Below are 26,367 nucleotides of genomic sequence, written 5' to 3' on the forward strand. Positions count from 1 at the left end.
CTGTCTGCCTGTGTCTCCATTGCCCCTTCCTCACCTACTGCTGGACACGGCCATGATCTCGGGGAAGGACAGCTCCAGAAGTACCTGCTCCTGCTCATCCACAAAGTAGACGCCTGTCCAGTTGACTGCCACAATGACATCATTCTTGGGGAGGCTGGGGCCTGGAGCAGAGACCAAAGACACGGGGAGGGTGGCCATCCCAGCTCCCAGGCCCTACTCTTCCCAATCCTCATAACCACCAGGGAGGCAGCCAGGGCTGAGAGTATACTGATTTCCGTTTTACAGATAGGGAAACTGAGAATCAAAGAGTATAGCATTCCTAAAAGCTGAAATCCAAGGTGCAGAAGAAAGAGAGTGTTGCAGTAGCAAACCTGGGTTTGAGTCCCAAGCCTTCCACTGGCCTTTGCACAGCTTTGGACAAGTCCTTCCTCCATGCTAAAGTGGGGTATGGAGAGAGGCTAGACTAACTGAGCCCCAAAGTTCCCTCCAGCCTTGATATCTGGGGACTCTGTGATGCCCAGCACCAGCACAGGGCCTGCACAGAGCCGGCTCTGGGGTACAGCTGAGCAAATGGCCTTTGTGGGTTTGCATCAGCCAGGCCCACTTCCAGCTTCACAGAGCCAGCCCAGCAGAGCTGGTCCTGCCCATTCTCTGAGCCACCCTCTTCTGTAACAGTAGGTGCTATAATGACCCAACTATTCATTCAAGTGCTCAGTCTAAGGCATCACTGACCACCTGTTACGTGCCAAGGCTCAAGACCAGACTCCCTTGGGTCTCAGCCCTGCTACAACAAAGTAGTGTGGAGACACTGTGGGTTAGGAACACAACAGCCATTCCCTGTTCTGTGATGCCAACAGAACCTTGATTCTTTCCCAGGGGAAGCTGGTGCTAGTACCAACCCTGCCAGTGAATTCTGACTGGTCTGTGCCAAAAAGATGATCTGATTCCCATTGCCAGTAACTGGCTTAGAAAAGAGTCTGTGACCTAATTCTAGCCAATCAGAAGTGAAAGGAAATCTGCTAGATGAGAAAAGACTTCTGGGAAAACTTTCTTGGCTCTTAAAGAAGAACAGAGAAGAGATAGCTTCTTTTTTGCCTAGAGAAGTTTTTGTCTGAGGCTATGATGCCTGGAGCTGCTGCAGCCATCTTAGGACCATGAGGACGGCTGCTGAGTTTTCTGTCACTTGCACCCAAAAAAACTTGACTGATAGGATGGTATTTGTGCTGAGGGGTTATATGAGACAGGATACATAAGGCACCCAGTGCCTTTTCTGGCCCAGGGCTAATGGTATTCGGCTCCTTTGCACTCATTTCCCTGCAGGTACTGCTTCCTCAGAAAACCCCTGTTGTGTTCCCATTGCCCATAAGCTCTGGACTACCACTCTTGAACAAAGCTGTCTGGTTGAGGCAGCCGTGGGGGCTGTAACAGAGCTGAACAAAACTCTATTCAGCCACATCCCTGACTGGGGCCACCCAACCCTGCCTGCACACCACCCATGACTGGGAGCTTACTCCTTCAAATGCAGGATGGCTTTGGCTCCTTGTATCAATTTGATACAGGCTGTTCTGTGTATGCTGACCCTAAGACTGAGCCTAATGTTGGGAGACCAGGCTTGGGTGGAAGGAGGAGGCGGGTCCTAGTCACCCATGCAGTCACTACCAGACTTCAGGGAGGCAGGACCACTCAGCGGTGTTGACCTGAAAAGACCGGGCAGCCCCTGCAGGCTAGGCCCTTGCTGACTGGGAAGTCTGGCTCAAGCCACTCCCCGCCTCCCTCTGCTGTAGGCTGGGGCCGTGGAGTAAGGGGGCTGGAGAAGGGCAGAGGGAGACTGGAAGACAGGAGGGTGAGGGGTACCTGAGAATTTGTAAGCTTCATAAAACCTGGAGAAAAGCAGGGGCCACTTGAAGCGGGCATAATTGACCACGTCCTCTTTGACTTTCTGAGCATCAGTTCTCCTTTGAGCGTAAATCCCCTAGAGAAGGACAGGGGACACAAGATATGAACAAGCTCTGCCTGAAATCAGATGTCACTGCCCCCAAAATGTCCCTGTGCCCTCCCACGTGTCATGGTCTTGCCCACATTCCTATCAGCCCACCACCACACCCATTACTCTGTTTTCTCTTATTCAACCAATGTCAGTAGAGGCTGTCTCTATGCAGGCCCTGGGGGTTCAAAGTTAGGGAAAACATGTGCTCCACTGCCAAGGAGCCCCCAGTCCAGCCCGAGAGACAGGAGGGCCAGCAATCCCAGCAGACACACTCTGCATGCACAAGGCCAAGAGGCAGGGAACAGCGAGAGGCATGTGGGGAACCGGAAAGTCTATGGCTAAGCAGAGGTGTGCACGCGAGGCTGGCCAGGGAGGAGGGGGGATAGGAAAATGGCGTGTAAGAACCAGGTCACTTGGAATTGTGGGCCAAACCGCAACTGCAAGATTGGGCTTTTGACGGAACTGACCCAGGTGAATCTGGGTGTTAGAAAGATCATACATAGTGTGGAGATGGGTCTGGAACCTGGAAGTAAGGAGAGCAGTGAGGGGATATTGCAGCTCCCAGCAAGAAATGATAAGGTTCAGCTAGAGCACCAGCATTTCATTTATTTAAAAATATCCTCCCAAACCTTAATCAAACCCTAGTCACCAGCCCTGTGATGCTGCAGTAGAATTGGAGGGATCAGAATGAACTCACTGTTTTTTTTTTTTTTTATTATATGTAGACACAGACACAGATAAAGATACACGTGAATATGTGCCTATCGGGACGTACACTGCCACATTTCCATCTGCTGAGAGGGCCTGAAAGCAGTGACATCCCAGAAGCGGTGAGTATTTAGGGGCCAAGGTACTCAGTATCTCCGAGTGAATCTTAAAAGTTTCAGAAAAATTAATAATACGTAAACCCTGTTGGCACAGTGGTTAAGAGTTCGGCTGCTAACCCAAAGGTTGGCAGTTTGAATCCGCCAGGCACTCCTTGAAAACCCTATGGGGCAGTTCTACTGTGTCCTATAGGGTTGCTATGAGTAGGAATTGACTCAACAGCAACGGGTTACACACCTATGCAGACCGTTGTGATCCACAGGGTTTTCATTGGCTGATTGCTTTGAAGCAACAACGTGTATGCAGAGAAAAACAATAAGGTGGAATGTGTGCAGTATACAGCAGTTCCAGTTCTTTCAATTAAGTCTGAAAATTTAAACTATGCCCCCCACTCTAAAAACAATACTCATTCACACCTGTTCCTCTGCAAGAGGTCTGGCCCACTGGGCTCTGAGAGAACAGAGGCCACGTCTGTCCTGTTCACGGCTGTGTCTCCAGGGCCTGGTACGGTGCCTGCACACAGCAAGTGCCCCGAACGAGATGAATGCATGAGCAGTGGCACCCAACCCAGAGCGTGACAGGATGGGAGGGAATAGGGAGCGGCAGGAGGTCCAGGGAAGGCGGGGGCAGAGGCTGGAGAAGTTTGGGAGACCAAGTGCACAGGCTTTAGCAGCTAACTGGACGTGACCTGTGGGGGTGGGAATGCCAAGTACAGAGGGCAGGTTTCTCCCTTGAAGGACCCAGGAGGCTACACCCGGGAGGCTGAGGTGGACAGGGAGAATGCATCTCTTCTGGGGTGGGCTGCAGGGAAAGGGAGGACCTCTGCGGGGAGCCAGGTCTAGGTGAAGAAGGGGGTGCAGTGAACATTCAGAGAGAGCTTCAGGCTGGTGGGGAGGTAAACAGAGAAGGTGAAAGGGGGTCATCGAGCACCTGGGCTAGGGAAGAGGCCATGTAGAGTAGGAGGATGAGAAACTGTTGATCTGTGAGCCTTCTGTCTACTTATGTGCAAAGATGTTTCTACTCCCATACAACATGGGCCTGGGATGGGGAGCCCACCGGTCCTCTACCAGCAACAGCACACCAGCAGTATGGCCTCTGCCCAGCACCTCCCCTACCCCCTTCCTCGCCAGTATACCCCTGCGATACCTGGGCAGGCCCCTGACCTTGAGAAGGATCTACCCAGGGCTGGTTATGGGCCTGGGGCTTTAAGCAAGAGGGGTGGTGGGTGTGCCTAAAGTTCTCCAGGGAGGGGGTCGGAGCAGGAGGTCTTTCAGGGAAAAAAGAGAGTGCACTTTCTAGAAGCTTCCTCCAGCATCCACCAATGCTCCTGAGCTGTGGCTCCTGGGAAGCTGAGAGACTAGTGAGTGGCTGGTGCAAGTCCGGGAGAGGGGATCCCAATCACCAAGAGTCTATTTCCCTCACGTGGCTGAAGAAGTAGTTTTGCTCCCTCTCTGTGTCCCTGGGACCCAGCCCAGAGCAGGTGGCAGAAGACATGAGTGAACTGACATGCATGTGGTGGGAAGGCTGCTGCTGAGAGGCAGGAGGACAAAGGTGCCATCCTGCCACCCATTCTGTTCCCTGGCAGTTCCACGGATGGACAGATGTCAAGTGAAAGTTACAACCTCCTTGATGGCTCAGGTCCTTGCGCCTCAGCCTGGGTTACCAGAAAGCCCACCACCACAGCCCTCCCAGCCCTCCTACCTTCTTGTGGGCAGCAATGGCCAGGTGGGCCCACTTCTCTAGAGTCTTCAGGGGCGTAATCTCACGGTCCGGGATGTAGGTGGGTACAAGGTTCAGCAGGCGCTCCAGGATCATCTCAGAGCCGTAGTCTACAAAGTACTGCTGTGAGGCTAGCTCGGCCAGGTCGTCCTCCTAAGGTGGTGGAGGAGACCTGGGTCACACATATGGCCCAGATCACTCTGGAAAGCCCTTCCAGAACACCGAAGCCCCAGGCAGCTCTCCTGCCCTTCATTCCTGTAGCTCTCAGACACTGGCCTTTGGGACCTTGTGTTTTCACTGATTCACCACTGAATTCCTGTCTGCTCAGTGAGATCGTGAGCTCCCTAAGGGCAAGGCCATGCCCTTTTTGTCTCCTGGGCCCTCTCAACACCAGAGCCAGGGTATATGACTTGGCCCAAAGAGACCAGCCAGTCCACTGGTAATGGGCCAGTCTCTGCATGCTCAACCCCATGAGAGAGCCACTGGGGCTGACAAGCAAGAGGAGACCCTGCCCTGGAGGTGGGGTCTCAGGTGCCACTGGCGATGTTCAGAGTGAGGGGAGTGCCCACAACCACTATTCCCATCACCACTACTACCATCCCCTCGGGGGTAGGCTATACTGCAGTGGCCTCAGAGAGCCAGGCTGGCACAGGGCATTTGCCCCTTCTCTGACTGGGGCTGGTGCACAGCAGCACCAGTGATGCCTGCCTGGGGCTCCCCAGGGCTCTGGCAGCAGGGGCAATAGAGAAAGGTTCTTGGTAGCCTTGAGACAGTAGATGTTTTCCAACTACTTTCAGAGTATATCAGATTTTTCTACAACTGATATGGTTGTACTAATGTATACTTACTGAATATCAACCCAGCTTACTACCATCATACCACCATTACCACACCACCATCATTAACCACAACAGCAACACCATCACCACAAACACCAACACCACCATCACTACTACTACCAACACCATCCCACCACCACGATCACTACTACCAACACCATCCCACCACCACCATCACTACTACCACACCATCCCACCACCACCATCACCACTACTACCAACACCATCCCACCACCACCATCACCACTACTACCACCACCATCCCACCACCACCATCACCACTACTACCAACACCATCCCACCACCACCATCACCACTACTACCACCACCATCCCACCACCACCATCACCACTACTACCAACACCATCCCACCACCACCATCATCACTACCACCACCATCATGACCTTTACCATCCTCTTCATTTCTATCATCTCTACCCTCATTCCTCCATCAAATCACCAACAGAACCATATGTATCATCAGAACCATCATCACCGTTATCATCAGAAGCAAAACAACCACCTTGCTCCTGTCCTTAGAAGGAGATAGGAGAATACACATTTGCAAACTCTGATCTAAATGAATGGATCTCTTACTCATTTAGAGCAGAGTTAACTACAGTAACTCAGAACAATAAAGCCAGTAACACTGAAGTGTGTACTCTGTGCCACACACAATCACTACAGTGGTATAGGAATACCTTCATAATATTCTTCAAAGCCTTTGCTCCTGTAATTTTATCTCATCTTCACAACTCTCATGATGTAGGTAGTGTTAAATCAAGTAGAAGCCTAGATAATGTCTAAACTCAATCAGGATAACCTGAACATAGCTAATGGTGGGTGGGTCATGGGCAGTAGCGCTCAGCCCACATTTGGAAAATGGGTGGCTGTGAGCCAAGCAAACTCAGCCAGAAGATTTCCTCTCACTCACCTTCTCACACCTGTACTCCCCAAATTTGACTCCTCGCACCACCTGCTGATAGATGAGGTTGGTGGCCACATTGTCTTCAGAGGGGTTATGCCAGGGTGTGAAGACCTCTTTGCGGAAGAAGAGACGCCATGGGGCATTGCGTTCCTGGGCACCCTGCTCCTTGGCATACTGCTCACACTGAGAGATGGCATCCATGACATGGTCACTGCCACTGCCCAGGGAGGACACCTGTGGGCACGTGGTAGTGGTCACAGGAGAGAAGACCCCAGTGGAAGAGCTGGCAGCCACACAGGGAAGGACTATAGGAGCCACCAGCTGTGCCAACTGTTCTTGTTCAGATGGAAAACTGGAGCTCAGAGAGAGCACCGACGTGCCTAAGGTCTCCCAAGAGGCAGACCAGAACTAGGACCCTGGATCCCAGCCACAGGCTCTGAGCCAACACACCCAGTTATTGTCTTTCTAGCATCGGCTTTGGGCGCAGCCACACAAGAGTTCCCACTTCCTAGTGTAAATCTTTTGTGAAACTGACGCACAAATTGTCAGCAAAAATATAAGAACTATCTGTGTTGGGTTGGTGCTGAGTGCTGTCGAGTCTGCTTTGACTTATAATGACCCCATATAACAGAGTAGAACTACCTCATAAAGTTTTCTAGGCTGTAATATTTATGGGATCAGATTGCCAGGTTTTTCTCCTGTGGAGCAGCTGGGCGGGCTCAAACCTCCAACCTTTTGATTAGCAGCTGAGTGCTTAACTATTGCACACCTGGGCTCCTTTTACAGGTTAAAAAATCCATGCAAACTGTGCCCAACAATATAGTTCTGTCCTTGGACCTGCCACAGTTGGGCGACACCTCTGCTGTGTGTGATGTTTCTGGGTGTGGAGGCAAAATCACCCAACCCAGGTCCTGCTCGTCGAAGAAGGCTCCAGGCCAGGTGTGGGCCCAGGGGATGCTTATACTCCAGCTGGTTATGAACAAGCATAAAAGAACTACCATTTGTTGAGTGGCTTCTCTGTGTCTGTCTCAGGTCCACCAACCTGATAAAGGATTATATTCCCATTTGTAGATGAGAAAACTGAATCTCAGAGAGCTGGAATGGCTGTCCGCTGTCTAGCCCATCGAGCCATACTCTCTCTCCAGCACCAGGGAAAGATTAATTCTGCCTGAGTACATAAGATTGAAGCGAGCTCTTGGTTGCAATCTGCACTGTGATGTTGGACTTTTCCTTAGGTGCTTAAGAGCACTCCACAATCCTAATGAGCCAGGCAGAGCAGGTATTGCCGCTGGTTTACACAGGAGAAAACCGGGGCCCTAAAGGAGCAACCCATGCGAGGTCACCTGAGCCAGTAGGTGGCAGCACTGAGATAGGAGCAGGAGCTGCCAAGCCCAGGAGGGACCCAGGAGGAGGGGCTTCCGGGCCCCATACCTTATCAAACAGGGCAATGTAGAGGGAGAACCCAAAGCGGTCCTTGAGTGAGATCTTGTCGGCCAGCGCGTTGCAGAGTTCTTTGGCTGTGGTTGCTGAGTCTGTCAGCAGGGTCTTGGTGGTACCATCCATGAACGTCACAGGCAGCATGATGGGTTTCTTGGACTTGGTGGCCTGGAAGTGACCCAAAGGGGTTTATGGAATCACTTTACCTCAATTTTTTTTTTTTTTTTTTACCTCAGACTTGCTCATGTTCCCACCAGCCCTAGGGCCCAGCGCCAGGACATCTGGGGAGCCTCTGAGCTTCTGGCTCCCTACTCTTCTGGGGTTAGAACTGTCCCTGAGGCCTAGGCTCCCAGCATTCCACAGGGACACTGCCTGTCCCTGATCATAGGTGCCCAGGGAACCCACCCCAATCGGACCTTTAGGGCTGAGAGGGCGGGCTGGGAGGGCAGGCATTCCACCTGCCAGGTACTTCTGCCCTCATTTCACGTAACCATCCCAACACCCTGTGAGATGAGTATCGTTGTCACCATTTTGCAAATGAAGCCACTGAGACCCAGAGGGCACCCTTGCTTTCCCAAGTCACTCTAACCGTAAAGCAAGCAGATGGGAATAAGTTGTCCTTTGGGCCTTTCCTGTTCCAACAGACCTGGGATTTCAGAACTGGAGTGTGGGTCCCAAAGCAGGGGAAGTTTATGGGGCACCAGAGGAAATTGGAGACATGCACACACGAATACACATGCACACACACATGTGCCCATGTGGGGCCAGGGCAGCACCTGCAGCTCAAGCCAGCTGGGTGGCTGTGTCCGTGTCCCATTCACAAAGGTCCTCCTCAGCCGCTCCTCACAGTACGGGGCATAGCCAGGGGGCCCCCCATGGATGAAGTTCCGCAGGTACTGCAGACAGAGGACCAGGGGAGGTGGGACTGGTGGACTACCTCTCCCAGCCCCCACTCCAGCCTCTCTTGGCCGCCCTCACTTCCTCACAAGTCTCCTGTCCCCAGGCCCTGCCCTCACACTCAGGCCCATCTGCCTGTGCCCTCGTCTGCTTTCCATGGCTCTCTGCTGCCCTCACGATCAAGTCCGCGAAACTTAGCTTGCTGGCAAGGCCACCACAATCTGGCCCCATCTGTCATAGCTGCACATCCTGCCTCACCTCATCAGGCACATACCATACTCCCCTCTTTACCTAGCTTAACTGCGCTTCTTCCTTCAGGGCCCAACTTAGGCCTCACCACCTCCTCCAGGAAGCCTTCCCTGACTCCTTCCAACTGGGCAAGAGCTTCCCTCTTCATAGCACTGACCTGTAGGGTAGTCCTGCTGTGACTAATTCCACCTCTGTCCCCAGAACCCAGGGCCTGATACTGAGAAACAGTTGAGAAAGTAGTCTGAGCTGACCTAAGTGCTTGCCTCAAGACAAGTTTCCAGACAGCCCCGGAGACACTGCTGCCAAATTCGGTCTCCTCGCAAATAAAAGGAGGCTGCGGTGAGGATAGAGTGAAGTAGTGGGTGCCTGGGAGGAGGGAGTGTTGGGAGATGGTGAGGCCTGAAGGCACTGGCCCTGGGGCCCTTGTTACAAAACTCTTCTGCCTCCCAACCCAGTGGTGAGCTTCCTCCTTTTGCTCTCCTCACTCAGTGCCAGGACAGAGCCAGTCCCCCCTCTGCACCCTAGGGGCCAGACCCCTGCCCTACCTTAACGAACTTCTCGGAGGGGGCGAAGCAGCCCACGCAGAGGGACACAAGGATCCAGCCCCGGGCGTAGCTGCTCTTGGAGGGGTTGTGGGTGAGCTGCTTGCAGATCTGACAGTAGATCTCATCCCTGGGTATCCGGGGAGGGAGGAAGGGAGACCTGCTCCAGAGGAATGGCCCCGAGTCCCACCCTCCGAGCAGCAGGTGGAACACTGCGCAGCTGTCCCCTCCACTTGCCCACGGTGGCCCAGGAGGACATAGAGCTGGGTGGGGGAAGGCTGAGCCCAGGCCTTGGGGGACCCTGAAGAGGGTTCTTGCTAAATTTAGAGACAAGGTCACGAAGCATGAAGCACGTTTCTAACTCCAATCCAGATTCCACGTGCCAGAGCCCCATGTTCCAGAGAGTGGTGAGTACCATGCTCTGGGCACAGCAGCCACAAGCCACCAGCAACCACACTCATCCTGCCCAGCTGGGTGATCAAGCCAAGTTAGTTCTCCTCTCTGGGCCCCAGCCCGTAGTCATGGCAGAAAGTCCAACGTCTACTAGTGGCAACTGGTAAAGCAGAGACAGGAAGTACATCTGGGGAGTCTACGGGGTATGAAATGAGTAGGAACTTGACTTTCTCTTGATATGTTTCTATAATGCTTGACTATTTAAGCGGCCATGTATAGCTTTTATAATCAGATTAAAACAATGAAAACAATTTTTTTTTTAACTTTAAGGGATTTTAAATAATTGCTTTGCCGAAAAGAGAGAGAGAGAGAGAAGTCTTATAAAGCACCTAGCACAGTGCCTATCTTAGTAAACCTTCCATAAAAGCAAGTTGCAATTATTGTTGTTGTTGGGAAAGATTCTTCCCTTCTACAAACTGGATGCTGTCTAAGTCAGCTGCCTGCCTGTCCAGGGCCTAGGGCTTGTAAAACCCGTCGCCACTGAATCAATTCCAATTCACAGAGACCCTAAAGGGCAGAGTGGAACTGCCCCATAGTTTCCAAGGAATGCCTGGTGGATTTGAACTGCCAACCTTTTGGTTAGCTGTCGTAGTTCTTAGCCACTACGCAACCAGGGTCCCTGGGCCAAGGGCAGGACCTGGAAAGATGAGGCGACCACCAGGGAGCGCGCAACTGCTTCTCTTCCTTCCCAGAAGGGCAGGCAGGGCTGGGCAGGAAGAAGTTGTTGTTGTTGTTGTTGTTAGGTGCCGTCGAGTCAGTTCCGACTCATAGCGACCCTATGCACAACAGAAAGAAATACTGCCTGGTCCTGCACCATCCTTACAATCATTATGCTTGAGCTCATTGTTGCAGCCACAGTGTCAATCCACCTCATTGAGGGTCTTCCTCTTTTTCGCTGACTCTTTACTCTGCCAAGCATGATGTCCTTCTCCAGGGACTGATCCCTCCTGACAACATATCCAAAGTATGTAAGATGCAGTCTCACCATCCTTGCTTCTAAGGAGCAATCGGGCTGCACTTCTTCCAAGACAGATTTGTACATTCTTTTGGCAGTCCATGGTATATTCAATATTCTTCGCCAACACCACAATTTAAAGGCATCAACTCTTCTTCAGTCTTCCTTATTCATTGTCCAGCTTTCACATGCATATGGCAGGATTGAAAATACCATGGCCTGGGTCAGGCGCACCTTAGACTTTAGGGTGACATCTTTGCTCTTCAACACTTTGAAGAGGTCCTTTGCAGCAGCTTTGCCCAATGTAATATGTCGTTTGATTTCTTGACTGCTGCTTCCATGGCTGTTGATTGTGGATCCAAGTAAAATGAAATCCTTGACAACTTCAGTCTTTTCTCCGTTTATCATGATGTTGCTCATTGCTCCAGCTGTAAGGATTTTTGTTTTGTTTATGTCGAGGTGCAGTCCATACTCAAGGCTGTGGGCTTTGATCTTCATTAGTAAGTGCTTCAAGTCCTCTTCACTTTCAGCACGGTTGTGTCATCTGCATAACACAGGCTGTTTATGAGTCTTCCTCCAATCCTGATGCCCTGTTCTTCTTCATGTAGTCCGGCTTCTTGTATTATTTGTCCAGCATACAGATTAAAAAGGTATGGTGAAAAGATACAACCCTGACGCACACCTTTCCTGACTTTAAACCAATCAGTATCACCTTGTTCTGTCCGAACAACTGCCTCTTGATCTATGTGAAGGTTCCTCATGAGTACAATTAAGTGTTCTGGAATTCCCATTCTTTGCAGTGTTATCCATGATTTGTTATGATCTACACAGTCGAATGCCTTTGCATAGTCAATAAAACACAGGTAAACATCCTTCTGGTATTCTCTATTTTCAGCCAGGATCCATCTGACATCCGCAATGATATCCCTGGTTCCACGTCCTCTTCTGAAACTGGCCTGAATTTCTGGCAGTTCCCTATCGATATACTGCTGCAGCCATTTTTGAATGATCTTCAACAAAATTTTGCTTGCGTGTGATATTAATGATATTGTCCTATAATTTCCACATTCGTTGGCTCACCTTTCTTGGGAATAGGCATAAATATGGATCTCTTGCAGTCAGTTGGCCAGGAAGCTGTCTTCCATATTTCTTGGCATAGACGAGTGAGCACCTCCAGCGCTGCAACTGTTTGTTGAAACATCTCAATTAATATTCCATCAATTTCTGGAGCCTTGTTTTTCACCAATGCCTTCAGAGCAGCTTGGACTTCTTCCTTCAGTACCATTGGTTCCTGATCATATGCCACCTCTTGAAATGGTTGAACATCGACTAATTCTTTTTGGTATAATCACTCTTCCATCTTCTTTTGGTATTCCTTCCATCTTCTTTTGATGCTTCCTGCATCCTTTAAGATTTTCCCCATGAAATCCTTCACTATTGCAATGAATTTTTTCTTCAGTTCTTTCAGCTTGAGAAACGCCGAGCATGTTCTTCCCTTTTGGTTTTCCATCTCCAGCTCTTTGCACATATCATTATAATACTTTACTTTGTCTTCTTGAGACGCCCTTTGAAATCTTCTGTTCAGTTCTTTTACTTCCTCAATTCTTCCCTTTGCTTTAGCTTCTCGACCCTCAAGAGCAAGTTTCAGAGTCTTCTCTGACATCCATCATTAGAAGAGATTATCTAATTCAGTGGTTCCCCAATTTTGAGATTTCATGGATGAGTACAATTTCAAAATACATTCTGGAGGTTGCCAACTTTTTCTCACGACAAATAAGGATATTTAAAACACAGCACACGTGCACTCACACACACACATGTACACCCTGGTGTCTACTATGTATATCACAATCGTTCCATAAAACAAAAGTAATTTTTTATATCCAAAGACTAGGAAGGGCAAAATCTCAGAACAAAGAGTAGTTCTTTAAATAGAACAAATTTAACTTTAGAAACATCTCTATTTTCCCCATCTTGCCACAGACCAGTGAAAACTTCATCAGCTGTGTCTGGGAGCCACTGACCCCATTCACTTTATGGACGGGGAGACTGGGGTTGAGAGAAGGGTAAGGTTAGTCGTGGTCCCTCAGCGAGCCAAGGGCAGACCAGAATCAAAGCCCTGACTCTTGGTCCAGGCCTCCTGGCACTGTATCCTCTAGAAGTGACAACTTTAGTTATGCTGGGGAGATAACTGTGAGGCAAACCCTGGAGGTGAAGTAGTGGGTGGTATGACCATCTCTGGTGAGGTAGGAACCAACCTCGAGGAGCAATGAAAGGAGGCCTGACTGGAAGGCAGGAGATCTGGGGCCTAAAAGACCCTGGGCAAGTCTCTTCCCTGCTCTCGACTTGAGTTTGCCCATCGGTAAAATGGAGTTAGTCTCCCCTCACCCCTGATCCTGCCATCCTCCCGTCTAGAATGCACAAGTTCATGGGCCAACTCTCCTAACCAACCTGTCCTGTCCAGATAAGGTTCTCTTAGACAAATACTACTCATTTTCCATCCTTTGACCCAGTCAAGCTGATTCCTTAATTTCCTGGTGACTCCTAATCACCCATCTCCTCCCAATACCCCAGAGACCTGGGTAAAGGCCTCTCCTGGGTCTGAGTGGGGAAGGAGGCATTTCGAGGACTCCCAGGCATGCTGGCCACGCTAACTCTGACCACGGGGCCTGCACTGGGAGCACGGAGGGTGAGCAGGCAGGTGTAGGGTTAAAGCAGAAAATACATGTAGGATAATGAGAATCACTGCTATGGTTTATTGAGTCCTGTGCTAAACACTTAGCACAGTTTTATCTTCCCACAACCCTATGAGGTAGGTACTATCATTATCCCCCCTTTACAAATGAGGAAATTGAGGCTTAGAGAGATGAGAGAACTCGCTCAAGGTCATACAACTAGCAAGCAGCAGAGCTAAACACAGGCCTGTCTGGCTTAATCTGTTGCTAAGGTGACGGAGCCAGAGCTTAGCCACCAAAAGCTCGTCAGGACCCCACCCCGGAAGTGCAGGGTGCCCTGCCTAGCCGGTGCCCTCCCTGAGCCCCCACCCCAGACACTGACCGGAGTGCTGGCCGGAGAATGCCATTGCCGATGACAAAGTGCAGCTTCTCCAGATTGGAGGTGGGCCGGTCCTCCAGCATGCTGTTGCCCTGCACTGTGGACTCCCCATCATGAAGCCTCTTGGTCACCTAGGCCAGGGGGAGGGCACAGGCTTGACCAGGGCAGGGTGAATGGACCAATGCCTGAGTCAGCCCGTTTCCCCGAGAGCAATCCCAGGAATGAGCCAGAGGAGCTGGGCTCCCTGGCCCCTCGGATAGACACACGGCTTGGCTCCTCCCTCACCCCCGCCCCCTTCAGAAGAGAAGTTGGATCAATGACAGCCCCACACAGCCCAGGAGCACTGGCCTGGTCTGGGGAATCTGGCTCCTCGGCAGCCTCCTAGACACTGCTTCCCCCACTCCCTCTCCCTGGGAAGTCTTTTCAGCCATGATGGGGACCTGTTGTCTCCAAATGGGACCCATAATCAGGATGGACCCCATGCATACAACTTCTGGGACCCAAAGGACACCCCAGATTCCAGCCATCTGGTCACCATCACCCAGTCACCAACATCCTGGCCCTGAAGTAAAGAACTCAGACCCAAGTTCTTACAGAATGAGTTTCTCTTCTCCCATCCCTCACAGCCCATGACACCAGTCCCTCGCTCTGCCCAGAAGAAGCTGGGTGAGAGAGAGGGTGAGCGGTGGGAGCATATCACCATAGTCACGTATACTGAGAACTCACAGCCATTGTCTCACTCCCTCTTCCTAGGAGCCCCATGGAGTGAGTATTTTCTTCCCTGGGTTCTTTGGATACCAAGTGGCAGAGCTGTGATTTAAATCTGGGGTAATGTGGCTACAAGACTAGATTTGAGCCCCCGATGGATAACAGGACAAGGGCAGAAGCAAAGCAGGCTGTGGAAGCCCCAAAGCGGAACCTCTGACTCTACTGCAGAGAGGCCAGGGGAGGCTTCCTGGAGGAGGTGACCCCAGGTAGAGAAGGGGAAGGAGGTATTTTAGGTAGAGGGACTGGTGTTAGGGGTATGAGGGAGCTGAGCTGTAAACGCCTTGGTCTGTGCCTGCCTGACCTCCACCAGCCTGGGCACTCCTGGGCCCAGGGCCAAGACAGTGCTTGGAGAAGGAGAGGTGAATAACCCAATGGATTAAAAAATCATCATGCAAACAAATTAATAGTGTTGATGCTGGATGAGGCCTCTTATCCCACAGAAAAGCTTTCAACATTTAAAAGGTCCTTGGGTCAAATGCAATCCAGTCCATCCTGCAACAGGAAACATCCTCTCTGTCACTATCTGCCACTCCAACCCCCACTCCTTCTCTGAGAAGCCCCCTCTAACCCCAGCCCCAACTCCTCGAACTCTTGTCTGCCTAATGGTCTCCCACACTGTCCTCCCCGGGCCAGCCAGGACCCCTGAGGACAGACAGTGTCCACTTTCCTCCTGGTCCCCCTCCTGTGTCCCTCCCAAGCTCAGCCTTGCCCCAGCCTGGGCCATCTGCAGCAGCCACCTGCAGCAGCCACCTGTGGGCTGCCAGCCCCCTGGGGACTGCTCTAACCTCTTCTGTCAGTTTAGACTTCTTCTTCAGGGTCAAGTGCACAAGCTTGTGCCTCACGCTGCTCTTCTTCTGTCCCTCAGGGAGCTGGGCCTGCAGGACCAACAGGGATCCAGGTCAAGTGACTTGGCAAAAAGTAATGACAAGACCAGCTGAAAACATACAATGTCTGTGAGCTATCTACCACCCCTACCCACCACGCCCACTCAGTAAAGTGCAGTAACCCACCCAAGGCCTCCCAAGAAGTTGATATTGGTGCTGGCTCCGCACGCAAAGTTCCTATCTGCTCTGCCACGAGGCCTCCTTGGTTGCGGTACGCACTTTACAGTTTACGACACGTTTGTTGCCTGTGAGTGGATGAGCTGGGAGGGGGCTGGCAGAAGTGATTTTTAGGATGTGCACCCTGTGAGGATCCTGAGCCTGGGGACACAGACCTGAGAGAGACATCGGCCGGAAGGCACCTGGCCTCACCTCACCCTCGCCCTGCAGGGCCTGCAGCTCCCTCTTGTATGTCTTCTTGCCCAGGGTCTCGTAAATCTTGGTCATCACAGGGATCTTCTCGCTGCCGTCACTCATGGCTGTGTGGTACTTGGGCTCAGGGAGGTCGCCCATGAACCGGAGGATGGTGATCCAGACTGCCAGGGCCGCCTGAGGACGGAAAGCCAGTGAGGATATTGCCAAAGAGATCAAAATAACCTGGCGATTGGGGGAGATGGCTAGAGAAGTGCCCACAGGAGGGCCATTCTGAGCCGGTCACGTGACCATGTTCCTCAGAATCTGGTCTGTGTGGGCCTGGCCCCCGCTGGGCACCGAGTGCAGGCTACAGTCAGACCTGAGCCCTGCCCACTAGGGCCCACCACCCTCAGCACTCACACTGCACCACCAAGGGGAGTCCACAGCCCCAGCCCCCCCAGCAGTGACCCCCAATCAGCAGGAGCCTCACCAGCTGGTCACCCTCGTCGTCGTGGAACAGCAGCGGCTGCTTGAGCGGCCGCCTGGTGTAGGTGTGTGTGGTGGTGCCCTGAAAGTAGGTGGCTGCGAACTTGGCGAATTTATACTCAGAGAGGTCCTCCTCATCCTCATCGGGCAGAGGCAGGGCTGCGTCGAGGTCCTCCTCCACCATCTCCCTCCGCCCACACTCCAGGTCCTGATGGGGACAAGCAGGTTTTCTGCTGTGCAGGTTTGGACCACCAAGTGGGGAGGCCTGGGGCAGACTCAGGACTGGGCAGCAGCCCTCCGGCCTGTCCCTTCCCCCACGAGGTGGGGAGCTGTGTTCATCTCGTGTGCTATCCAGAGCCTGGTACATGGTAGGTCCTCAATATATGAATGAATAAAAGTTTAGGAATCCCCCTAGAGTGGGACACAGTGAGTAGCCCAAGGTCACAAGGCAGGCTGGTGGTAGACAGGCCCTGACCCAACTCATCACTGCTCCCCTCTGCTCAGAGGGGGCCAGGTGGACTTCAGTGCAAAGGGGCACAAGAAAAGGAAGGGCCACCAGCCACCTTCAGGGGTACCGAGGCTCCCAAGATAGACATGGGGGTCTCTGGAACCCCTGTTCCCAGCCTGGTACCTCGAAGCCACTAGGTGCCTGGCCCTCTTGGCCTGGTAAGCTGCCTGAAGTCCCAAGGAAGCCAAACATCTTGTCCACCATATCCGAGTGATTGATAGGCTCATGGCGGGCCCTCTCCATCTGCTCCAGGAGCTCCTTCTTCCGCCGCGCCTCCTCTTTCTCCTTCAGCTCTCGCTCTGCGTCCTCACGAGCCAGTTGGGCCAGGCGCTCCTGGGTGGTTGGAGTGATGCAGAGGAGATGGATGTCAGCACTGGTACCACAGCCTCAGGGAGTAGGCTGCCTGTGGGAGCCCAAGAGAGCCGCCAGAAGCTGGGGCCTCAGTCCCATCCTCTACCCAGGGCCCTGCTGACCACTGGGAAGAACTAAGCCTCAGGCTTTTCCGTGTGGGGCCAGCTCAGCTCAGCTGTCACAGCCCTATGCAGACAGATGCACAGCTGCACAGCACTTCTGGGCCACAGGAAACCCTCTCGACAAGCCCAGGCAGCAATCCCACTTGTCCTTCAGGGTATCCCTGGGGATGACCTTCTCCAGGACGCCTTTCTGATTGATATCCCCCCATCCCGAGGGGACCGCACCAACCCGGAAATCCCACTGTCAGAGGTTTGACTGCTGCCCAACAGAAATATAATTGCAAGTATACATCTTAAAAAAGTAAAAGGAATAGGTGAAATGAATTTTAACATATTTTATTTAACCTACTTTTTCCAAAATATTATAATTTCAACATGTAATCAATATTTTTAAAAATTAGTGAGATATTTTATATTCTTCTTTCTTTCCTTTTTTTGGATACTGGACTTCAAAATCCAGTGTGCGCTTTATGCTGACAGCACTTTCCCACTGGGATTAGCCACTTTTCCAGTGCTCAGCAGCCACATGTGTCTGGTGGCTCCCGTATTGGGCAGGGCTGCTGTCTTGGTGCTGTCACCCAGGCTCAGGCTTTTGAACCTGGGTGCTATTTCCCAGTTACAAAAGGTACTCCTGAGGGCACTCTGGAGCCCTCTGTCCTTCTGCCAGGCACAGGATTAGGCACCCAGGAAGAGCTCAGTAAACGTCTGCTGAATGGATATAGTAGGAATACCTTTTGAACAAGTAAGGGAAGGTTGCATGGATGAATGATGGCTGGCCCAAAGTGGATAAAAGCTGCGGATCAAACGAATGGCAATCTAAGGAGCTGGGATTTCTCAGCTCACCTGATGCTTGCGTTCTGCCTCCTCCTTGGCTTTCTTGGCGCTCATCTCCTTCCGGAGCTTCTCTTCCTCTGCCAGCCGCATTTTCTCAGCCTCCAGACGCCGCAGGTACTGAAGGGAAGCACAGTTGGGTGGGCAAAGAAAGTTATGCAGCTGTTATCACAGCCCCTCTTACCAGCTCACCTCACTCCCAACCCAGACTGAGTCCTGGGACTCGGTGCAATTTTCCCAAACTATTTGGCAGGTAGGGAAACTGAGGCAACTAAGAAATTCTCAAGGATACACAGTGGGTTGGGGCACCACTGATCCCAAAGCCAAATCAGGTTTGCCTCTGTCTCCCAAAGATTCACAGGAGTGCCTGGAGCTTGTCTGGGAGAATGGAAATAGAGGGGTGTGGCCCCAGTTGATGGATTCTTCAGAGAAGGCAAGGGGCACTCCTGCCTCTCTAGGCCTCAGCTTCCTGAGACAACAAGTCAGGGTAGAGCAGTGCCCCCCAGAGGACATAGTCCTGGTAGAGTTCTGAGCTGTGGGCACTGTGGACCCAGGACCCCTCACCTCACCCCTGAGGCGCCGGTGCAGCCGGCGGGCGATCATGCCCCGGGCATAGGCCTGCACGGTGAGCACAGCCCAGAGGCGGTGGCGGAAGGCCTTGCGCACCAAGTAGGCACGGCAGCGGGCCTGGAACTCAATGATGCTCCGGCGGGCCAGGCAGTACTGCTGGTGCAACTTCCGGGAGCGGTGCAGGGCCTGCAGCCGCAGGAAACCCAGCCGCATCTGCAATGACAGCCGTCCAGTGCTCAGAGCCTGCTGCCCCCTTTCCAGACTGACCCTGCATCCCTGAAGGCATGGTTGTCTCCTCTCAGGCTGGGGCTCCCCATAGCTAAGCTCCATCTCCTCTCAGACTAAAGTTTCCTAGGGAATGGCTTTGATTTCCCTCCTCAGACCGGGAGCTGCGGCCAACTGGACTCCTTCCTTTCCACCTTCCCAGCCCCAAGTCCAGGGTCCAGCCCAAACTGTTGCTCCACAGAGCCTTCCCCGAGGGCTCTAATCTCCCCAGTGGGCTCACAATCCACCAAAACGTTCCAGAAGAAAAGCGACGGACATTGCTGACCAGTTGGGAAAGCCACAGAAGAATCAGACCTGGACTTTGGGCTGAAGGAAGGGGAGGGGCTGCTTGGGGCAGTGGCAAGAGGCCAACCATGCCAGGCCATCCTGATTCAGGCTGCCATGGCAACGGGGCTAGGTTCAAAGGCCTCGTGGGGTAATGAGCAGCCCCCTCAGGGAGGATCACCAGCTCGTAGTTCTTCCGGCAGTTGTGGCCCCGCCAGTGCCTCTGGATCAGTGTGGCAGCATTCTTCAGCTTCAGGAAGTTGGACCTGAAACGGCAGCAGTGATGTGGGTGGATCTAAAGGCAGAGAACCAGCACCCTGATGTAATCAGAGTACAGGTGGGGTCTGGAATCAGGAGACCACGACTGAGTTCCAGCTCTGTAACTTCCCATCTGTATGACCTTGGGCAAGGCATATAGCCTCTGTGCCTCAGCTTCCTCATTTGTGAAATGGGTAGAACTTAATATCTGTCCTGCATGCCTCACGGATTGGTCACATAAGTCCACTAAGCTAAGCGTCAAAAGATGTTTGTTGAGCAAGATCATGGAAGCTCCACAGACCCATCCAAACTCCCTGAGGGACAAGATTACTGGGCTGAGGACTGTGGGGACCATAGTCTCCAGGAACATCTAGCTTAATTGGCATAACATAGTTTATAAAGAAAATCTTCTATATTCTATTTTGATGAGTAGCATCTGGGGTCTTAAAAGCTGTGAGTGGCCATCTAAGATACTCCACTGATCTTACCCCATCTGGGACAAGGGAGAAGGAGGAAAATCAAAGACACGAGGGAAAGATTAGTCCAAAGGACAAATGGACAACAACTTCCACCAGACTGAGTCCCGCACAACTAGATGGTGCCTGGCTACCACCACCAACTGCTCTGACAGGGATCACAATAGAGGGTTGCAGACAGAGCTGGAGAAAAATGGAGAACGAAATTCTAACTCGCAAAGGAGACCAGACTTACTGGCCTGACAGAGACTGGAGAAACCCTGAGAGTATGGCCCCCAGACACCCTTTTAGCTCAGTAATGAAGTCACTCCTGAGGTTCACCCTTCAGCCAAACATTATACAGGCCCATAAAACATAAGACTAAAGGAGCACACCAGGGAGCACAGGGGCAAGGACTAGAAGGCAAGAGGGGACAGGAAAGCTGGTAATAGGGAACCCAAGGTCGAGAAGGGAGAGTGTTGACATGTCATGAGGTTGGTAACCAATGACACAAAACAATATGTGTACTAATTGTTTAGTGAGAAGCTAGTTTGTTCTGTAAGCCTTCGTCTAAAATACAATAATAAAATATATGTGTAAAAAAGTTTTAAAGGAGATGTTAGCTGAATTAGTAAATGTATGAATAAATAGATTTATGAATAAATAAGTAGAAGAGTAATAAAAAAAATTAAAAGCTTTTAACAATTTATTACTGACTAACATCCTCATTTTTTATAGATGAGGAAACTGAGACTCAAAGAGGTTGGGACTACAGCCCATGTCTCCTGACTGACTCTGAGTGAGTTCAGTGCTGTTTCCTCCACACACACGAGGATGATTTCACAGGATGATAGTCACCATCAGCTTGATAGAGGTCAAGAAGCACAGAGAACACACATCAGACAGCAGATGTCGCTAAAGTTACAAATAAATAAAGGAAGGGTGAAGGGTGAATGTGAGTGAGCCAGTGAGCCAATGCCTGATACACACACAACCAAGTTAGCAACTGTGGAAGGGGGTGGACAGATGCATGGATAGACAGATGGATAGATGGCTGGATGGATCCACAGGTAGATAGACTGGTGGATGAAACAGATGGATGGACAGATGGATGGATGGAAGAACTGGCAGATGAATGGATGGATGGATGGATGGACGGACGGACGGACGGACGGACGGATGGATGGATGGATGGATGGACAAATGGAGGGAGGGAGAAAGTGACCAGATGAACTGCAAAAGGGGCAAGTTGTAGGATTTTGTGGAGTCTGAATCATACTCCACAGTCAGCCCTGCCCAGCTGTGAACTGTCACAGGTATGCACATGTCCCTTACTGGGAATATGGGATGTACCTTGTAACATGTGACTTTTCTTTGGGAAATTTCATTAGCCTCTGAGACTGGCAGAGTGTGCATATTTGTGCCCTTTGTACCCATGTGTGCATGCGTGTATGTGGGTGAGTGCACCGTCTTATTCAGCATTCATGTGCATGGATGGGTCACATGTGACCGATGTGCTCGTGTGTTCACCTGTGTTTGCATGATCCTGCTATGCATAAAGTTCTGTCCAACTGGAGGGAGGGCTGGGGGCTCAGAGGTGAGGGAGGGAAGGCCGGAGAAGTCAGCAGGGCCTGTGTGTGCACATGAGTGCTTGTTTCTATGTATGTACACAGATGTGCATGCTTACTTCTGATATTGTTGTTGGGAATGCGGACAGAGGTGAGCCAAGCGCGTGCACACACGCACATGCACACACACTCATGTGCAGGCTGTGATGGGCAGAAGTTGGTCCCGGGCACGTACCTGTCTTTGAACCCCCGGATGACCTTCTGGAGGAGGATGACTCTGTCGGTGATGGCCTTGTCACGCTCCACCTCCAGCAGCATGTCGTGGTGGTCCTGGAAGGCAGAGCCCCTGAGCAGTGCGCCTCTAACATCTCCTCTCAGGCCACCATCTCAGTCCCAGGGCCCTCTTTCCCTTCACTTGGAGCCCAGACCTAGGACTCAGCTGGCCCCATAGGCTCCCAGGCCAGCTCTGGCCCTGTAGGGTAGCTTCCCACGGCCATGGGTACAGGCAGAGGTTGGGGCTACTTCCTGGAGCCTGGGTGGGACAAACGGAGCAGGAGCAGCCAAATTCTACTGGATGGGGTCAGAGGGCCCAATATATACACACGCTGGCTTTATCTCCTTAGTGTCTCTGCCCAAGACCCTGCTTTTCTAGATATCTCTGGGTGTCGGCCCCTGTCCTGAGCCAGCCGCCATCATTCCTCTCCAGGGTCTTGGCAGTAACCTCCTAACCAGTCTCCTGGCCTCTGTTGCTCCCCCCTGCCCTTTCCTCACAAGTAGCCTTCCTAAAACACAAATCTGACCATGACCTTAAATACCTTTGGTGATAACCCTACTGTTCCTGGGGTCAAGCCTGATTCCTCATGCTGGCACTCAAGGCCTTCTGTGATCAAGTTCTGTTGACTTCTCCAGCCTTCTCTTCCTCTCCCTCTGAGCCCCAGCCCTCATGCCAGTTGGTCAAAGCTTCATTTATTCACTCAATACATATGAATCAAACATCTGTACATGCTAGGTGCTGGGGTGGTACCACAATGGTCCCCTCTCCCTAGAGAGGTTAGAGTCTCATGGGGGAGCCACATCCATCAAATCATCACAGACATATCACTTCCAGACAGGGCCTGGCACAGAGAAGCTGCTCAGCCAAGATGTTCATTTTTGAATGAATGAATGAGAACTGAATATTTTGTCTTTGAAAACCAGGGCCCATTTCTGAAGAGCCCAGAGAGGTGAGGATGAAGATGACAACCCTCAGAGCTCTCTGGCCCTGGGTACCAGAGGCTTCATGCCTTCCCTCCTTTACCCACACAGGCCTGAGCATCAGACCAACCTGGGCTGGAAGCCCTGTTCTCCACTTCTGGCTGCATGACCTTGGGCAACTCACTTCTCCTCTCTGAGCCTGTGAAATAGGCATCATAATGCCTACCTCCTGGGCTTGTTGTGAGGATCACATGAGCTCATGTGTGAAAAGCGCCCACCCAGGGCTGGCACAAAGAGTGTTTTCCAGGTGGCAATAGTGAGTTGGGAACAGGCCCCCATTTCTGATGTGGGAACGAAGGCTCAGGGAGATAAAGGCTCAAGGCTCCTCAGCCAGAGAGAAATTAGATTAGCCCCAGGGACTCCCTCTACCCAGGAGCTGGTTCTTGCCTTCCTCTTCTACAGCTATACTGGGTGGCTCAGTCCCTCCCCCACCCCAGAGGGAGGTGCCCTGCCCCGTCACCCAGGCCAGCCAGAAATCTCCTGCAGCGGAAATGCAAATGGGAAACCCAGAGTGCTGGGGCTCATGCTGTCCCTGCTGGAGCTTCCCTGTACCACCAGCTCCCAGTAACCTCTGTTACAAGGCCATCTCGTCCCACAGCCCAGCTTCCTGCTCCCAGCCCTGTTCCCCTGCCCCAGCTGCCCAACACCCAACTCCAGCTTCCTGCCCAGGCAGCTGTGGGAGCCAGAGAGCTCCAGCTGCTGGCTGTGTTTAGGGAGGCCAAGGACAGACCCAGGGCCACTACAGTGCAATGCGGGTCAGCACACATGGCCAACCACAGCCTGGGATAAACCCTGCCTGGGAGGAACCTTAAAGATAAACCCAAGAACCCCCCAACACAAGTACAACCCATTTTATGGACAGGAAAACCTGGCTCAGAAAGGGCCAATTACTTGCCCAGAGTGTTGGGGCAGTTAACCACACCGCTAAGATTTGAAACCAAGTCTCCTTCAAGAAGGCGTGACACACATTCCCCCCTCAGGCCTTTGGTTTTCTAACCAGTCAGTGGTCAGTGTTCTGCATTGGGGGCTGTGGGGCCAAAGCCTCTGCAGGTTACAGATGATCTCAAATACCCATTTCCCTTCCCTTGCTGAGGAAGCCTCTCCTGTACTTCTCGGCTCCTCCTGGCCACAGACTGCAGGGCAGGTAGGATCTCAAAGGTGCAGCACTGGCCCCATCTATAGTGCCCACCTAGGGATCTCCCACCATTTCCCCACCATGGGCAGATGGAAGGATGGATGGAGGGACAGAAAATGAACAAACAGATGGATAGAAAGGGCGTTCACACACAACCGCCACTCTACCTCAGAGGCAGAGGTTATGCTCACCTTCAGGAAGATCTTGGTTTTGCCGATCTGCCAGTCATCGTGGGTGCCCAGCACAGCCTCAGCCATGTGCTGGCATGTCCCCCGAAGGTCATCCTGGGTGGGAGGAGCACAAAGGAATGGGAGCCTTGCCGGTGGTAAGGCCACCTGAATGTCCCTCCCAGTCCCAACTCTGCCCTTGACTTGCTGTGTGACCCCAGCCAGGTCCTGCCTCTCTCTGAACCCATTGATCACAAAACCCTCTCCCACTCCTAATGTCTAGTTTCCATTTGGCAGCCTTGACCTTGCCCCGTACACCACCACACATGAAGCACACACCAGCCTTCCACGGCCTGAGCCCCCGATCTTCCCAACCTGAGGTACCTGAGGTAGGCCGAGGTGTCATGCCCACCCACTGTTCTGATGACAAATTGGGCCCAAGCCCCTTGCCCAGCCCAGAGCCCGGACCCTCCTCTCCCCACAGTCGTGCACCGTGCCCTGTACCTGCTTGTAGGCCGGCTTCACTCCAGGCAGCAGCACACGGTACCGCTCCACAAACTGCACAAAGCTGTAGCGGATGGGATAGCCAGCTCGTCGGATTCGAATGGTCTCCATCATCCCTGAGTACCGCAGCTGGCGCACGCACAGGAGCCGGTCAAATAGCTACAGGCAAAGCCATGGATGTCAGGGCCCGAGACTCCTTTGGGGAGGCCAGCCCTGCACCATGTTTTATCTGCCCCAGACAAAGGCCCAGAGAGACGGAGGTGAATCCCGCACAGCATCATGGAATGGGAACTGTGTGCCTGGGGAACACAAAGCGGGGACTGATTAATTCTCCTTGGGAGATCCAGAGTGGGCTTCATGGAGGAGGCAGTCTTTGCCCTGAGCACTGACAGGAAAGGGGGCATCCAGGGAGGGGAGCAGGTGCAAAGGTGTGGAAGCCTGAAAGCGAAGACTTGTTGGGGGCGCTTTAAGGGTACTGAGGAGGCCAACCCAGGCTGCATTGTGCAGGTGGTGGCTGCCTTGCACAGTCCCTGGGGTGCCCTTCACATTGTAGCCATTATAAATTTGTAGTTATTGGAACAACTTTCTGGCTGTTGACAATAAAATGCCTTAAGGAAGAGGCACATTTTTCTAAGTTGTTTTTTGTGATGGGAATGAGACCGGGCTGTCTCTCTAAGTATTACAGGGGAGAAGGGGGGATGGAGCAAAGGAGGGCCTTGGAGGCCAGACTAGAGAGGCTGGGCTTCATTCTGCATGAGATGGGAAGTCAGGGAAAGATCTGGAGCAGGGAGTAATGGATGGGGGTCAGATTTGCATTTGAGAATGATGTGGGTCCCCGAAGTGGGAAGGGTGGCCTGGAGGGCGTGAGATGTGAAGCTGGAGAGCTGAAGACCAGTGAGGAGGCTGCTGCCAAGGCCCAGGCCACAGATGCTGAGGTCTGGGCAGAAAGAAGGGCTCAGGAGGCATTTCAGAGGCAGGAGAGATGGCTTCCCTAGGGCCCCTGCCTTAGAGGAAGAGTCTGCTGAAGTCCTCCGTGACCCTCACTCCCTGCAGACCCGGTCCGGAGCCCATGGGGGCATATCTCATGCACTCTCAGGGAATGTTTTCCAGGCAGGGGGCAGCAGGCGGCAGGCGGGCCAGCGCGTGCGGATGGCCTGCTTCCGCAGCCTGTTTCCTCTCTGTCCCGGCACTTTCCCCAGCCAGGGCCTGGCCTCCCGCCTTCCTTCCCTTCCTTCCCTCCCCAGACCCCAGGCCCCACGGCCCCAGCTTCCCCCTGGGCCTTCCTGCCAGTAAACAGCACCTCCCAGAGCTGTGTGCTATGGAAGGGGATGGCTGAGAGGGAGGCAGTGGGTCCGGGCTCCAGGCTGTGTTCACAAAGCCGAGCTCAAGTCCCCTAGCCTCCCTGAGCATCCCATCCCCTACTCCTCTGCCCTGTTCTGCATCTCCAGGGGCAATGACCATCCCTCCATCTCCCAGCTGTTGCGAAGGTTAAACGGAGCTATGGAGAGACCACCTAAGGAGGCCCCGTGGCACAACAGTTAAGTGCTTGGCTACTACCTCAAAGGTTGGAGGTTTGAACCCACCCAGTGGCTCTGTGCGAGAAATACCTGGTGATCTGCTTCTGTAAAAGATTAGAGCCAGTTCTACTCTGCCACATGGGGTCACTATGAGGCAGAATTGACCGGAAGGCACTTAATAACTAAGAGAGACCATCTAGCCAG

General features: G+C 52.5%; 1 protein-coding gene across 2 annotated transcripts in view; it reads right to left on the reverse strand.

Moving 5' to 3' along the window:
* The window catches only part of MYO7A (myosin VIIA), an 83,497-nt gene that overhangs the window by 24,866 nt on the left and 32,264 nt on the right, over nucleotides 1-26,367 (reverse strand). For both annotated transcript variants that reach the window (XM_049889740.1, XM_049889739.1), the window contains exons 15-32: nucleotides 24,647-24,805; nucleotides 24,167-24,259; nucleotides 21,822-21,916; nucleotides 19,487-19,571; nucleotides 18,751-18,969; nucleotides 18,199-18,306; nucleotides 17,006-17,215; nucleotides 16,379-16,582; nucleotides 15,907-16,083; nucleotides 15,439-15,528; nucleotides 13,889-14,016; nucleotides 9,427-9,553; nucleotides 8,512-8,631; nucleotides 7,730-7,903; nucleotides 6,305-6,532; nucleotides 4,514-4,684; nucleotides 1,855-1,972; nucleotides 35-161 (exon numbers count right to left, since the gene is read on the reverse strand). In XM_049889740.1, the coding sequence (XP_049745697.1) occupies nucleotides 35-161; nucleotides 1,855-1,972; nucleotides 4,514-4,684; nucleotides 6,305-6,532; nucleotides 7,730-7,903; nucleotides 8,512-8,631; nucleotides 9,427-9,553; nucleotides 13,889-14,016; nucleotides 15,439-15,528; nucleotides 15,907-16,083; nucleotides 16,379-16,582; nucleotides 17,006-17,215; nucleotides 18,199-18,306; nucleotides 18,751-18,969; nucleotides 19,487-19,571; nucleotides 21,822-21,916; nucleotides 24,167-24,259; nucleotides 24,647-24,805 (2,633 nt within the window). The remainder of the gene's footprint in view (nucleotides 1-34; nucleotides 162-1,854; nucleotides 1,973-4,513; nucleotides 4,685-6,304; nucleotides 6,533-7,729; nucleotides 7,904-8,511; nucleotides 8,632-9,426; nucleotides 9,554-13,888; nucleotides 14,017-15,438; nucleotides 15,529-15,906; nucleotides 16,084-16,378; nucleotides 16,583-17,005; nucleotides 17,216-18,198; nucleotides 18,307-18,750; nucleotides 18,970-19,486; nucleotides 19,572-21,821; nucleotides 21,917-24,166; nucleotides 24,260-24,646; nucleotides 24,806-26,367) is intronic.

The sequence above is a fragment of the Elephas maximus genome, chromosome 7 (genome assembly GCF_024166365.1).
Source record: "Elephas maximus indicus isolate mEleMax1 chromosome 7, mEleMax1 primary haplotype, whole genome shotgun sequence".
Classification (NCBI taxonomy): Eukaryota; Metazoa; Chordata; class Mammalia; order Proboscidea; family Elephantidae; genus Elephas; species Elephas maximus.